We start from the raw sequence: 14,960 nt of genomic DNA, 5'->3' as shown, positions 1-14,960 counted from the left end.
ATTCCAGCATAATGATTAGGAGAAAATATCGCATGAGCCTTGAGATGAAAATCGCACACTACATTTCGAATCCAAGCCCAGCCAATCCATGCTAGACCACATTCGCCAAGTACAACATATCTCCCTGAGCTCTTATCTCAGTCGAAAGGTATGAAGTCAAGATGCAGGCTCGATAAGGCGCCTTCTAGTCTTCTTTTTCGCATAGTAGTACACTTCTCCAAGCCAAAGATTCTATGCCAGTCATGCCATATTGCGCCTGGCCCTTTTTAGTTCCGAAACCCTTTTCATGTCGTGAGATGTCGCCAATGAAGCACTCTAGATAACTCCAATGAAAAGACGCCCAATATCGCTCAAACACCCATATCCAGTATGTACGTACACAAGATATGTACATGTCTTTGGTATGTATCATGCGCCTACGGAAAAACCAAAGGACCCGTCAAACACGTCCATCTTGTTGAAGCCAGGGTTTTCCCTCATGGCTAAGAGGTCGTCGATTGTAGGCACCTCGTTTGTCGCATAGAATCTGAGAAGGTTCTCCATGTCCTCGTCGGTGAGATCGCAGATTTCTTCCCAGTCGAACTTGTTGCTGACTTTGATCATCCTGTTGCTCAATTGTAAGCATCTCTTACAGTAACAGTAAAGTAGAACTTCCCAGACAAGGGTTCAGACGTACCAGCCCATGCGCTTAGGGCTTTCCTCCGAGTTCGGAGCCATTTTGCGCAGTTTCGCTCTGAGTGTACCAATGGCCTCGATGGCGTTGCCGGCGTTCTTGGGAAGTGACTTTGCGATATGCCGCCGGATGATGGCAGCCAGTCTGGGGCCCTTGCCATTGGTGCTAACCATAATCTGAAGGGGGCCGTCACGGTGGACACTGCCAAAGTAAAAATCGCATTCTGGGGGTACGTCGGCGATGTTGGCGGGCACTTTGCGCTCCTTGCACAACTTCCAGATTACAGTAGAGGCGGCCGGGTCGTCAATGGCAACAAGAACCATGGCTGCGCCATCTAGGTCAGAGGGTTCGAAGAGACGATCGACGTGGGTAACTTGGGCTTGTTCAACACGGTGGGCAACTTCGGGGTTGAGGCCAGAGGCGGGGCAGACAACGGTGACATTGGCATCGGCATCGAGGCAGTTGAGGATCCGACCGGCGGCAACCTGTTCCAGACAGACAATTAGCATTCAACAATATGATACGAAGGCAATAGTATGGCACGAGGGAAGAGTCATTTCTGGTGTAAGAGAGAGAGAGAGAGAGCTCTAGCTACGCCGCGGAGATGCCGCAGCATGGGGTGTGCAACATAACGTACCTCGCCTCCTCCAACAACCAGGACCTTCTTTCCCTTGATCTGCCATGCCAGAATCAGACTGCCTCCGCCCTTGACTTCGGGGAACTTCTTCGTTGTCGACTTGGCGGCCATGTTGTGTATGTGTGGTGCGTGGTGAAGGTGGTGGCTTATGGGACGAGATTTGACTCTGGAGTTCCTCGATGACGAAGGCAACTTTTTGGGCAGCAGTTTTGGAGAGATGCAGCTACCAGGTCGGGGGCGATAAGGCGCAAAGGCCGTCGATAAGGCTGGTGTCCCCACACCGAGGAACGCAATGGCGGTCTGCACGATAGATGTATACCTCATCCATGGCTCATCATAGGTATTGATAGAAGTATCTCTGTATCAGTCGGCACACGGCTGCCCCGCCTTCCCCCTGTCTGTGGGCCCTGGTCAGCGCGTGTGTCCACTAGCGCAGCCTTTAGCGCATGTCTTTAGCGTCCCGGTCTCCAAATCCCGCCGAATGCGTTGCTCCCCAACCCCTGTCGTTCTCCCCTACCGCCCTGCCATTGCCTGCCATTGCCTTTCCCGCCCGCCGTCCGCCTGCCGTCCGCCTACTGCTTTGCTGCTGATTCTCTCCAATCCCTGGGCAGGGAAGAGGCCTGACGGGCTGCGCGGGAACCTACAACTTGGAACTGCAACTGGAACTGGAACCATTCTGCCCTCCACTGAGGTGCCCGTGAGCTGAGGTGACGGGGCCGTCACCCGTGAAGACGAACCACCGCCACGAACCACTTGCACTTGCGACCTGCGTCTGTCATCTGCCATCTGCCATCTACACCATCAAAACCCCCCCGCCCTTCCAACACACTCAAATCCCGATCCCGCCGAGACAACCCGAGCAAACGAACATCGACGTCCCCTCCTTTCCACCTCCGATTCATGGTCTCGTAGCTATCGTCTTCCCGTTTTCCACGATGTCCGGCCGCAAGCTGGGAGGCGGCCGCATCTTGGGCAGCGGCAAAGGCCTCGCCCCTCCCACACCTCCCGCCATCAACGGGCACCAACGCACACCCAGTCCCTTTGCTCCCTCAGAAAGCACTCTGTCGCTCAACTCCTCCTCGGCTTCGCCCCCAGTCTCGAGCCCTTTACCCGACTTTGCCCAAGATGTTGGTTCCAACATTAGTGTTGGAGGCCCCTCTAGAGCCGCTACTTCCAGTTCCAAGCTAGTCTGCCCAATATGTGAAGAGGAAATGGTCTGTTCCAACGTTTGTCGTCCATGAGAGAGGCTTGCTAATGGTAAACCACAGTTGACCCTGCTTCAACTCAACAGGTGAATTTGTCTTTGCCTCCTTGCGACACTGAACTCTAGTCTCTGACCCTCCCTCCTCAGACACATCGACGATAACCACCAAGAACTTCCCGAAGTCGAACAAGATGAGGTCCGCACCTGGTTCGACAAGCAGGTGCTCAAGGCCAAACGATTCCAACCACTGTCTATAATCAACCAAAAACTGCGAGGTCTCGACGTCTTCGAATCCAACGAGTCCCTGCCCATTGCCCCGCCTACGACTGCGAAGCTCATTGAGGGACCGATAGACCCGGACGAGCTCATTACACGATCGCATTGGCAACGACAAACGAGCAACGACCGATGCACCGACCCGACGTGCGGGAAAGGCCTTGGAGCTGTCAATGGAAGCATCAATTGTAGGAATTGCGGCAGGTTATTCTGCGAGGAGCACACCATGTACCAGATGAAGTTGTCGAGGTCTGCCCAGCACGACCCCGTGCGGGGATACTGGGTCCGAGTCTGCGAGACGTGTTACAAGTCGAGAGATGGCTACAACGACCACAACGGTGTCCTGATTGATCACACCTCAACGTTTGCCGAGATGCGACGGAAGAGGGTCGAGAGGCAGAATCTCGAAGTGGCTAGGCTGGAAAAGCGTTTGACCAAGCTGACGCAATTGCTTGCGAATGCGCCCGAAGATGTCACGACAAATGGAGGAAGTCTGCTGTCGCCTGTCGCCGCCCTTGCGGGTCAAAAGAACCAGAGGAAACTGATTGAGCAGTCGGTTGTTACTTGGGAAGATGACGCTTCCGTCACGCAATGCCCATATTGTCAACAAGAGTTTGGATCTTGGACGTTTAGAAGACACCACTGCCGCATATGTGGCAGGGTGGTCTGCGCCGATCCACTTACAGGCTGCTCGAGTGAGGTGGGCTTGAGCATTGCCAGTCGTGAGTCTCAATCTACGGCATCATTTTCACGCGTGTCGCGCCTAACAGTCTCAGCTACGAGCCCTGCGACGGAGAAGCCCCCAACAGCGGCACAGCCTGGCCAACTCAGCATCGACGTTCGCATGTGCCGCGAATGCAATCACACAATATTTGCGAAGCGCGACTTTGCGTCAACCATCTCCCATAAGCCAGCTGACCAGCGAGCATACGAGACATTGCGCCAGTTCGAGCGCGGTATTCGCCAGCTTATGCCCATCTTCCAACGAACATTACTTGCTCTCCAGCCAGAGGGGGACGATGGGGTCGAATCATCAAAACCACCTCCCACACATGCTCAGATTCAGGAGGCTTCAAAAATCAGGAAACGCCTTACCGATGCGTTTACCAAATACGATACGGCCGCCCGTCGACTCCGCGACATGAAAACTACCTCCAAGACACAGCTTCGCTTACAGCAAGCCGTCTACGCTGCCGCCTCTACGTTCCTACATACCCATATGTTGACCCTCAAGTCAGTGCCACAAATCCTACGCTCTCGTTCATCACAGGCTTCTCGCCTCCGAGCCCTGCAGTCTGGCAACGTGAATGGGTCCTCGTCGTCCCTCCACCTCTCGCCCCTCCGTAATCAAGAGCTTGCCGAATCCGAAACAGCAAGCCAGGCAAGCGAGACCAGCACTGCTGTATCAGCGCTCGAGACGGAAGAGAAGGAGGCTCGTGAGCGTTTAGTGGTCCTGGAGGAGCAGCGCTTCATGGTGCAGCAAATGGTGGACTCTGCTCGGGATGCGAGACGGTTTGAGGAGGTTAGTGCGCTTACGCGCAATGTGGAGGAACTGAACAGGGAGATTGAGAGAGCCAAGAAGTTGGTGGGCGGTGTTGAGGAACGATGGGAGGGCCTTTATGCGTCTGGCCTGGCAAGGTGAGGACTGCCACGACTAGACTGCCTGGGAAAGACGAAAGCAGGGAAGGACTAGTCAGAGAAGAAGAAAGGAAAGAGGAGAAGAAGGACAAGCGATTCGATGCTTTTTTATTTCAGAATCTCACAGCAGCATTGCAAGGCGTTTTGGGGAGGGAACAGACAAAGTCAAGAAGCTTGGTACCACCACCACCCCTGGGATACCTTATTTCATAGGTGGGCAAAACAATCATAAGATAGCTTAGGCATGAGGACGTTTTGGAAAACCTCATCGAGTCTTGAAGATCGAAAAAAGACTTGTAATGGTTGAAAGCCTCGTCTTGTATGGCCAAGACGAATAAATAATATCATGATATGCTGAGCTGAGCCTCGCGCGCGCATCTCCTGATTTGCGTTCCTCACTCCCCTCCAACGCCATTGAGTAAAATAAAAACCAGGCAAAAGACCACCACTCCTCTTTCGAATATATGAATACTTGCCAAAACGACCGGATTGGCGTGAATGGAAAAAAAAAAGGATGCTTCTCCAACATAGGGGTATGACAATATCCACACAAAATAGCTCTCTCTCTCCTGAAAGCACTTCTCTCTCTTCTCCTTCCATCCTGTTGAGACGCAACACCACACATTAGGTATAGTACCTTAGTGCACCACACCCTCGACGCCGCCGAGGAACCGCCTCACACGCTCAACTTCCAACTCGCCCTTTTCGCTCTCCACCGCCCTCAACAGACCATCAACGACAGCATCGACCTGGTCCTCGGGCTCCCCCGTACACATGGCCACCACGCGCCGGTACTTGACCTCGAGGTCCTTGCTCCTCCCCTTGAGCGCACCCGCCATCTTGCGCGTAACGTCCCGTCTTGCCGACACGGCGCTCAACCTAGCCTTGAGGGTCGCCGCCGAAGGCAAAAGGCCGCCTTCGCCATTCGTGCCGGCCGTCTCGAGCGCCGCGCTGAGTTCCGTCTCCCATGACGATGAGAGGGCATTCGTTCGCCCCGCCCGATTCTGTTCCTGCGTGAGGCGCACTTGTTCTTCTTCGCGGGCGTGGCTCAGGTTTGAAACTTTTTGCCGCGCGAGTTGCTGCTTGCGCAAAGTTGCTTGCATGGCTTCGAGGTTTCTCTTGGCCTCGCCTAGTTGGGCTGATGTTGTGCGGAGGGTGGTGTGGAGAGACTCGATGACGGCCTGTTTTGACTTCACTTCGCTTTGGAAAGTCGAGCTTGCTTCGGTAAGGAGATGTGTAATCGCTGATGAAGTGTCAATTTGGTGATGTGGTAGAAGGGGGACATTAAACTTACATGAAATAATGTCATCACTGCTTTCCTTTGTTGGTTCACTGCTGACGAGTCCGTTCTTCTCGACATCTCCATTTGTTGCGTTGCCGTTGGCTCCGTTGATGATCTTGGAAGCTTCGTCCGCAGGTTCACCCCCAATGCCAAAGTCTACGGGCCGCAGACCAGCGCGGTTGGCAATTTCGCCATCAGCGCCGACCTCTAGCAGTTGTGAGATGATGCTTCGGTTGCCTATCCGTGCTGCGATGTTCAAGGCCGTGTCGCCGGCATGATCTTGGGCATTGACAATCTCCGACATGAAGCGAGCGATACCCATTTTGGGCTGTGATGATGGCTGAGATTGTGAGCTGGCTGGAGCGCTCTCTCCCTTTCCATTGGCAGCGAGTTGCCCGTTGGGATTGCTGCCCTGTCGCACGACCCATTCCAGGAGGCTTTCGAGGTAATACCTGCTTGCCGCGTTCCTGCCCTTTACGGCGCTCGTCATGGCAATATGGTGCAAAACGGTCCGTCCCTTGCTGTCGCGAACCTCGATGGTGCTTCCGAGAACATCAAGGAGATCGGGAAACTGTCCCAGGTCCATGGAGTTTGTCACAACACATGCCCTGACCAGAGCGGTCTCTCCAGAGGCATTGACTCGAAAAGGACTGGCGCCTGCTGCAATGAGGGCCCGCAAGAGAGACATACGTGATAACGTAGCCGCCCAGTGTAGGGCAGTGTGGCTTTGCTGGTCGATAGGCATATCCAGTTCAATGGGGGCTAATGTCCGCAGCATCTCATGCTTTGACTGATCCGAGGTTGCTGAGTCCATGAAGAGGCTCATGAGCATGCTACGCTTCGCTTCCGCATCAGGGGACATTTCGAATGGTAAAGGGCTCAGAGGGCTGTGGCCGTCGTGTGGCGGGGCATTCGCTTGAGAGTAGATGAAGGATTCGTTGGGTTCTGTGGGCGATCCGGGGAACTGGTTCTGGTACATCTCCATAGAGTTGTTGTTGTATCCGAAGCTGTCTTGCGGTGTCATGGTTACCCGCTGTCGCTTCCTAGGCGGCTCTGGGCCATCAAACTGCTGACTTGTTTGCTGGGTCGAATAGGCCGAGTCGTTCTGGTTACCGTAGTCGGAAGCGAAGCTTTGCTGTGAGTTGCCCGGGAAGTCATCGCCATTCTGCATAGAGCTCTGGCGGCTGAAGCTGGGCGCCTTGGTGGGTCCGTTACGGCTTCTCGGGCCAGGCGAGTCGAATCGTGCCTTGCTGATAGCAGCGACAGCGTGCGACGCAGTGGTTGAAATATTTTTGAAAAAGGTGCCGTTGAGACCAGCCATGGCATTCGTCCTTGCCTCGTTCCCGGCATTGTACATTCGTTTCCTCTGCGCAGCCATGGCCTGCTCCTTGGTCGGGGTATTGAAGTCTCCTCGGCCTGCCACTCCTCCATCCTGACCCATGTCGTACGTCAGCAAGGGGCGCAGGACCTCCTCTACGCCGTATTGACGGCAGACTTCGACGCCTCGGTCGAACTTGATCCAGGTGCCCTGATATTTTCCGTATCCTCCCTGGACCTTTTCGTGCTCGCCAGTCTGGATCTCCTTTTCGAGTATCTTTGTGCGCTTTCCCTTGTCGACACCGGCCACTTTGAGGATTTGTGTGGCATTGAGCCAGCTGTCTTGCCGCCTGCGCATAACGGCGACACCATTAACTTCCATCTCGTAGACGTCGACACCGGAATAGACGGCCTAGTTGCGCTTGTCAGTGCGACTGTCCAGTATGGTGAACTGCGACATTGGGGTAGCGCGACCACAAGCAAGAGCGGTACTTACGCTGTAAATCTGCGGGGCCTCATTGGCGAGCCTCGAGTCCCCTCCATAGGCTCGGTAGCCGCCCTGAGATTGCTGGCTCATTGTGAAAGACTGTTGGGATGATGGCTGTGATTGCGATGCGGAAGGCATCACTGCTGTAGAAGCGGGATTCCCGCGATTATCTTGGTGTCGGACGGTGGACAAGGAGGATTTGCGGCGGGAATTGAGGGAGTGGGAGGGTTGGGCAGTTGTGAGGGTGGTCGAAGACATGTGCCAGCGCTAGCACATTGGCAGCGAGCAACCGATGGCAAGGCGATGTGATCGGTAGGCGGAGAGGAGGGGAGAGGGGTTGTAGAGGAACGGAGCTCTATATAAATGAAGCGATCAATCGACGTTGAGAGGTATGGCTTGGCCTTGTAGTTGTAGAGGTTGAGAAGATGAAGAGGTCACAGAGTGGATTTGGGGGATGCGCTGATTCGAAATGCGAAATGCGTGCAACCGCGGCCGTCTTGTTCCCTTTGGTCTTTGGTTGGGGGCTCGTTGTGCGGTGCGTTGCTTTGCGGTGCTTTGCGTTGCGCCACCTTTGACCGGGTGCTTTGTGTGCGTTGTGCTGGGTATCGACTCTCTCAGTACTAGGTATGCGGATGCAGTAGCTATGCCACAGGTAGCAGTAATGACGGATGATGGAAGATCAAAGCAGGGCAGCTGGAGGGACAAGCAGCAGCAGCAGCAGAGTAGAGTCGTGGGTTGTGAGTGGAAGGATGCGAAGGCGAGGTTTGGGTGGTAGGCGGCTATTCTCCAAGGGAGAGAGAGAGGTGTCTTTCGGGTTCGAGCCAAGAGCAGAAAGAGGCGGTGGATTTGAGGTTCAGAAAGGCGCAAAAAAGTGCCACCAAAGGAAGTAGGATGAGGTTGAGATTGGAGCGTCCAGACAACGGCAGACTGGAGAGCAAGTGGATATCTGACAGAGTTCACAACTGCGAGGATTCGTCGCTCTGGTTGCCGGGTCCGAAAATGAAAAAGGGCCCGCGGCACTGGGCCCGAAATGGGAATTTCAATTAACGGTGTTGGGGACGTGTCTGTTTCGCGAGGGCGTGTCTTGCGATGTGAGCGTGTCGCGCGTCTCAATTTACGGCACGCTGTGCGCTCGCTGGCTGGGAACCTGGAAGTAGTGGGAAGGAACGGGGGAGACGGCTGACTCAAGGGCGGGAACTTGGGAAGGGAGGAGGGGGAGAATTGGTGCTTTCCCATTTGTTAAGCGAGATGCACAGGCCACCATTCTCACGTTCACCAATGCATTACCTAAGGTAAGGTACTTACTAAGGTAGGTAGGTACGCAAGGCAAAGTACCTTGGGAACGTACCTACCCATCTTTCTGACTGTGCGCCGACCTCCAAGAAGCGGAAGGTTCCTCCTGGGCCCCTGCTTCCCTTCAACGCGTTCTTGAAAGTGGAAGGAAAGGGCGTGACGCGTCTCACTCTCGACTCACTGGGCAGGCGCTGCTTCCATTCACGGCCACACTTATCAGACCTCTTATCGCGTCTCTGTCACCTCCCCCCCCCGCCCTGAGGGGTCATGGAATGAAACTCGAGCATGATTCTCATAGCAGAAAGAGGGGCAGTCAAAACGCTCATGTCGAGTCTCCCACTCATCCACTCATCCGTCACCTCATAAGGCAAGGTACGTACGGAGTACAATACGACGTGTGCAATGCTCTCAGTCACGTATAATCAAGTCACAGCTCACCTTCCCTATTGTTCTCATCAGCCTCTGAGGGGGACTTCTCAATCTTGCATTTGGCGTAAGAAGTAAGACAGTGCCTTGGATTTTGGCTTTTAGACAAAAGTCATGTCACTGTTCCTATACATCCCTATATATCTACTCCGTGTCTTCTTACTTGTCTTTGTGAATTCTCAAGTTCAGTGTGAGGTAAGCCGACCGCCAGCCGATTAAAGGCCCCACCTCCGGAGCTTGGGCCAGTCGGACTCAGCCCAGCCGAATCAACGAGCCAACGGGAAGCAGCGGCGCAAGAGGACGGTGCAGGTGCAGGTCCTGTCAGGGCAGTTTCTTGTAAGGTAGCTTGGTGCTCCTCTGCATTGTCATCTGCATGCATCCTGCTCGACATCGCACATGCGTTTCCGCCCGACCTGGCAACAACCACGATGAAGAAAAGACCAGTCTCGCCCTAACCTCCTCACCTTCCGATTGAACTTTCCTCCCTCTTTCGCCGTCCTGTCCGTCCTCTGCGACGAAGGCCTTCACCGATACCGCCGCAATGCAGACTCGAATACCTTTGCCACGGCCAGTGCAGCCGTTGCATGTCTACCGCCACCTGCTGCGCTCTGCCACCTACTTTCCTCCCTCAATACGACCGTTCCTCGATCATCGCATACGGACGGCTTTTCGAGACGAGCGGGACAGAATGGCTGAAAGCGAGCTCAACATTCCCCAGTCCCTCAACTCAGCAGAAGCTCGAGAAAGGGAAGAGGACCGGCGCAAAAAGGTCCTTGCCGACGCAAAACACAAGGTTCCTGTACTCCAGGCTGCTGTTGAAGGCGATCAAGCCCGTCTACGGCGTGTCATGTGGCATGCCTTTGGCCGACTTGGCAAATCCCGCCGCGAGCTTATGGCCTCATTTGTCCAAAAGGCGCCGGACCCCAAGGCCGACCCTGCCAAGCTAGAAGAGCTCGCAAAGAAAAAGGAAGAGCATAAAAAGATGATGGAAAAGCGCGCCAAGATCCATCCTTGGAACCGCGAATACACCTGGGACGAGCCCACGCCCTGGCTTCGGCAACATCTCAGTCCTATGGAAGAAAATTGGGACCTTCCCAAGCTGGATCGATACCTCAGGGCGCAAAAGAGCCACCAGCGTAACACCACGGGCGCCGCCTTTCCTAGGGGCACAATCGGCGATCTTGATCCAGAAAAAGATGTACCCGAGAAGGACGGCTGGGGCCGTCCAGTCGCATTGCGGAGAGTAACGAAACTCACAAGAAAGTTCTGGAAGGCCCAGGCCGACAAAATCATGCCTCCGGTATCCCAGGCAAATTGGGAGTCTTTACAGCAGCTCGCATCCGGAGAGGCGCCTCCTGAGATGTACAGGATGTTGAGACGACGGCCTGTCGCCGGCGGCCCCGTCGAAGCGCCTCAAGATGCCATGACTAGCGAGCGGTCTTCGATACTCTCTGGCAACGATGGAGACGAATGGGAATCGCAGGAACCGCGGGAACCGTGGGAGTGGCAGTCTTCCGCCCTAATCCCTGTTCGCGAGACTGAACGACCAAGTCAACGAAAGCTCGAATTGCTCACCGGCGAGAAGGACCTTGGACCATATTCGCAAGCACGTCGCCTCCGTCTTGGACACAATGAGAAGACAGACCGAATTGTAATTGAGAATGTCAAACGCCGCGCCTTCTCCAAGCGCGCTGTGCGGCGTGAATATCTCAAGATGTGGCAGGCAACCTCATATATGAAGGGGGGCCAGAGCAAATCGGCAAGGCCTGTGTGGGGTCGCGTGGAATTAGAACTGCCCGTGGTCACTGCGACGCATCATCATTTCTTCGAAGGCGTCGATGCCCAAGGCCGCGTACCGAAACCAGAGCGACACGAGTCTACAAACACGAGCAGTACTGCTGTGCCTGGGGATGAGAAAGCCCAGTCTAGAAGTGCAAAACAAGTCAGTTCTAGTGGTGACGCCGGTGCGACTGGCGAGCCTCGGTCTAAGTCGCCTGATTCCGAGAAGCCCGGAACTCCTGGCGACTTTGTAGCAAGGCCCCGTGACTTTAAGAATCCCAAGCTATCCAGGCCTCCGCGTCAACTCGACAGCACGGCAGGTAGCTTTGGAAACTTCAAGCTCTCCAAGTCTAGAGATCACAGGCAGCGAGACACACGCGACACCAATTCGAGTGACTCGAGGAGAGCATCTTTGACGTCAAAATAGGCGGACAAATTCATTGGTATGACAGACGTCATACCGCCTCTAACATACCCATCAAGCCAAAGGCGCCCAGGGAGGCTAGAAAGCCGAGATATCGAGAGTCCGTGTACTAGAATGGCCGGATCATTTTTCTTACAGGCAAAAGAATGCCACAGACAGTGAGGGAGAGCATCTCAGAAAGGTATCCTCTGGATTAGCTGTGTTGCTGGTCTCATACTTTAACGATGTATTATATGACTGTAACTATTTTTTCTTCTTTCGGTAGAGACTGGCTCTCCTCACGAATCAAGCAAGCTAGCCAGCTTCGGCAGGGCGTCGCCATCGACGCGCATGCCAACCCAGTCGTTCATGGCCTTTGCGCCAATGGACTCGTAAAACTTGATACTCGGCTCATTCCACTTCAAGACGGACCACTCGAGCCGCCCGCCCTCCATGGCGACGACCTCCTTGGCCAGCTCGACGAGCAGCCGCTTGCCGTAGCCCTTCTTGCGCTCCGACAGACGCACGTAGAGGTCCTCGAGGTAGACGCCCGGCTTGGCGCGCCAGGTGCTGTAGTTGTAAAAGTAGAGGGCCATGCCGACGCCCTCGCCGGCCTCGTTGAAGAGGAGGAGGCAACGCGCGGGTTTCGACGGCGATGTGGGCTCCGTTTGGGGTTTGCCTGGCGTGTAGGTTGTTTCCTGGGGTGACGAGGGCGCAAAGGCGACTGTGGCGCCGAGGGTCTCTTCTGTGGCAAGGACGCTGTCGAGCTCGTGCTCATAGTCTGCGAGCTCTTTGATAAGGCTTAGGATGGTGGGGATATCTGGTGGGGTGTCAGTCCTGGGCCCCGTCTGCCATGGTTCTGGAGATGGAGTGCCTTACCCTCCCGGCGGGCGTGTCGGACAGATGCCATCTTCAAGTGTACAAGATGGTCGCTACTGTAATTCTATGATGAGTGAGACTACGATATGAAAGACTAGCAGAGCCTCAAATGTCGTGATCGAGAGGCAGTATTTGTATCTCTACTGTATTCTACAACGTATCCATAAGATGTTAGAAACGATCGTCAAGGGCGCGCCTCATGTCATGTGGTGGGGAAGCTTGTATGCAAGGCCCCTCAGTTGTCCCGGCAGAATTGAGTCGTCGTTTTCACCGCCTGCTTGGATGTTTCAAATGGGCTCTCATGATCGTACTCATCGGGCTACACGAAGAGCAAGCCTTAATGAGTCTTTATGAGTATCTATAGCATCTCATTTGATCGATGAAGTGTCATAAATGAAATCGCCAAGAGCATGGGTTTTGGTTGTGGAGTTGAGCAGCGAAATCACTCTTATCGTGAATTACAAAGCATCAGCGTATCATTCCGAAGACCCCGGTCGATTAGAGTACACTGTCATATGTCAAGTCATCGATGCAGGTACTGGGAGTGAATGAGAGTCTTCCGTCTACTTCAAAACCCAATGGCGTTCTTATACGCACAAATGTATGAGGCCCGGTGTTTAGAACGGGAGTTGAGACTGATGTACGGCGGGAGAACCGTATCCAACACCGCATCTCCTGCCCGTCGCCGACACCGGTCCGGGACGGATTGATAAGTTGATGCTAATACACCCAATGTCGCTTCACAATTGGACCAGGACTGTCCTTATCCTTGCCCAGTGATGATGACATGGACGATGTTGCCGCACGCCATTAACCGAGCCGTCTGAACCCCAAGAGCGCCTCTCCCCCCCCTCCCCCCTCCCCCCACAGAGTTCTACAGTGAGAGTTGTATGTAGGAATCAAAGTCCTTGGCTTGGTTCATTGGTGTTCCCCCCACCCCGGCCATCGGTCGCATCGGCGGCTTTCCGACCTGCCTGTTGCGCAATTCGACCCTGCGATGCGCAAAGCAGCTCCCCGCACCCCGACGAATCCCATAAAGATGCCGATGGTGGATTGAAAGTGCGACGGTTGGAGATTTGAGAAGCTTGGCCTGCTTTACTGTGCGATCATCAGCTGAAACGAAACCAAACCCTCCAATCCCGTCGGAGCTTCTCAGACTCTCAAACTCACACAAACGGCTTTCATCTCATCCCGAGTTTACCTCAGCGTTGCTTTATAAGCTATAAAACCAAGCTTATCGCCCAACTTCCTCTCTCACTCCTGAGATTCTCCCCCTGAGGCGTCCCTCATAAAACAACCTACCACACCAATGATCATGCTCCTCCCGCCACCGAACAAGACCCTCAAGGGTCACAAGCTTCTAGTCCTCTCGCAATTCCCGCTGCCGCAGGAATGGCTTGACAGGGTGCGCGCCGAATTCCCCGACCTGAAGGTGGTGCATCACGAGCTATGCTGGGCCGACAGGAAACCGAAAGACAGCTTCAAACATGATGAGTGGAAGGACGTGACGATCCTGCTGACTGGCAGCGCCCTGCCCGCCGTCGAGGACGCGCCCAAGCTGCACTACGTCCAGCTTCAGAGCGCTGGCGCCAATCACATCCTCACAGACCCATTGTTCAAGGATACGGATGTGAGCTTTTGCACGGCGAATGGTGTCCATGGGTGAGATTTGTCGTTCGGATTTCTGGATGAGAGCTTCCTACTGACATGAGAACCCTAGACCTCAGATTTCTGAATGGATCATAACAACATTCCTCTCATTCCAGCATCAACGTAAGAGATACCCCATCGCAATCGTAGATATTCCCGGAATCACTCATCTAACTTCAACGCTCAGTTCCTAAATATATCGACAACTACCGCTCCGGCCACTGGCAACGCGGCAACGATTTCGTAGAAGACGCAGTCGGCCGCACAATGTAAGCCCCCTCACTCATACCCAAACGCCCCAGGACCCATTTCTCACAAATCCTCAGAGGCATCCTCGGCTACGGCAGCATCGGCAGACAAACCGCCCGCGTCGCCACCGCCCTCGGCTTCAAAGTCCACGCCTACACCCTCCACCCGCGCCCGACCCCCGAATCCAAGCGCGACGACTCCTACACGCCCCCCGGGCTCGGCGACCCGGAGGGCAAGTTCCCCTCCAAATGGTTCTCGGGCGCCTCCAAGGCTGACCTGCACGCCTTTTTGGGTTCCGGACTCGATTTGCTGGTCGTCGCGACGCCGTTGACGGATAAGACGAGTCACCTGCTCTCGGCCGAGGAGTTTGGCATCTTGGCGGAGAAGAAGACGTTCATTTCGAACATCGCGCGTGGTCCGATTATTAATACGGATGATTTGATTACGGCGCTGGAGGAGGGGACGATTAGAGGGGCGGCGCTGGATGTTACGGATCCGGAGCCGTTGCCTGATGGCCACCCGCTTTGGAAGGCGAAGAATCTGTTGATCACGCCGCATATTAGCGGGTTGTCTACGAGTTATGGGGACAGGGTTTTGGGGATTTTGGAGTTGAATTTGAAGAGGTTGAGTGAGGGGAGGAAGTTGGCAAACCTTGTGAACAAGAGGGAGGGATATTAGGTCGCTTGTGAGAGGATGGGTCGCGGTAGAGGACTGTAATCTGCGATGAATTGATGAAAGCTACAAGAATATCTCAAATTGACTCTTTT

The 14,960-nt window shown here is 54.5% G+C and overlaps 6 protein-coding genes across 6 annotated transcripts; 3 read left to right on the top strand and 3 right to left on the bottom strand.

Annotated features, from left to right (window-relative positions):
* Positions 1–408: 408 nt before the first annotated feature.
* Positions 409–1,421, bottom strand: CTAM01_13240 (siroheme synthase; the record flags this gene model as incomplete). Its single annotated transcript, XM_060529244.1, has 3 exons — positions 409–604; positions 677–1,158; positions 1,311–1,421. The coding sequence occupies 3 exons, from the start codon at positions 1,419–1,421 to the stop codon at positions 409–411; spliced, it is 789 nt and encodes a 262-aa protein (XP_060376185.1).
* An 824-nt stretch (positions 1,422–2,245) lies between these two features.
* Positions 2,246–4,432, top strand: CTAM01_13239 (FYVE zinc finger; the record flags this gene model as incomplete). The annotated part of the gene is made up of 3 exons (XM_060529243.1): positions 2,246–2,524; positions 2,579–2,601; positions 2,662–4,432. The coding sequence occupies 3 exons, from the start codon at positions 2,246–2,248 to the stop codon at positions 4,430–4,432; spliced, it is 2,073 nt and encodes a 690-aa protein (XP_060376184.1).
* A 634-nt stretch (positions 4,433–5,066) lies between these two features.
* Positions 5,067–7,604, bottom strand: CTAM01_13238 (uncharacterized protein; the record flags this gene model as incomplete). Its single annotated transcript, XM_060529242.1, has 3 exons — positions 5,067–5,671; positions 5,723–7,439; positions 7,524–7,604. The coding sequence occupies 3 exons, from the start codon at positions 7,602–7,604 to the stop codon at positions 5,067–5,069; spliced, it is 2,403 nt and encodes an 800-aa protein (XP_060376183.1).
* Positions 7,605–9,774: 2,170 nt separating this feature from the next.
* Positions 9,775–11,439, top strand: CTAM01_13237 (uncharacterized protein; the record flags this gene model as incomplete). The annotated part of the gene is made up of 1 exon (XM_060529241.1): positions 9,775–11,439. One exon carries the CDS (start codon positions 9,775–9,777, stop codon positions 11,437–11,439), a length of 1,665 nt encoding a protein of 554 aa, XP_060376182.1.
* Positions 11,440–11,714: 275 nt separating this feature from the next.
* Positions 11,715–12,325, bottom strand: CTAM01_13236 (acetyltransferase; the record flags this gene model as incomplete). Its single annotated transcript, XM_060529240.1, has 2 exons — positions 11,715–12,235; positions 12,295–12,325. 2 exons carry the CDS (start codon positions 12,323–12,325, stop codon positions 11,715–11,717), a joined length of 552 nt encoding a protein of 183 aa, XP_060376181.1.
* Positions 12,326–13,603: 1,278 nt separating this feature from the next.
* CTAM01_13235 (D-isomer specific 2-hydroxyacid dehydrogenase) lies at positions 13,604–14,871 on the top strand (the record flags this gene model as incomplete). The annotated part of the gene is made up of 4 exons (XM_060529239.1): positions 13,604–13,956; positions 14,015–14,067; positions 14,132–14,213; positions 14,271–14,871. The coding sequence occupies 4 exons, from the start codon at positions 13,604–13,606 to the stop codon at positions 14,869–14,871; spliced, it is 1,089 nt and encodes a 362-aa protein (XP_060376180.1).
* Between the last annotated feature and the right edge of the window lie 89 nt (positions 14,872–14,960).

Source organism: Colletotrichum tamarilloi (genome assembly GCF_030869305.1).
Source record: "Colletotrichum tamarilloi strain Tom-12 chromosome Unknown Scaffold_91.1, whole genome shotgun sequence".
Lineage (NCBI taxonomy): Eukaryota > Fungi > Ascomycota > Sordariomycetes > Glomerellales > Glomerellaceae > Colletotrichum > Colletotrichum tamarilloi.
The sequence above is the reverse complement of the archived record's forward strand: the minus strand, read 5'-3'. Positions and strand labels throughout refer to the sequence as shown.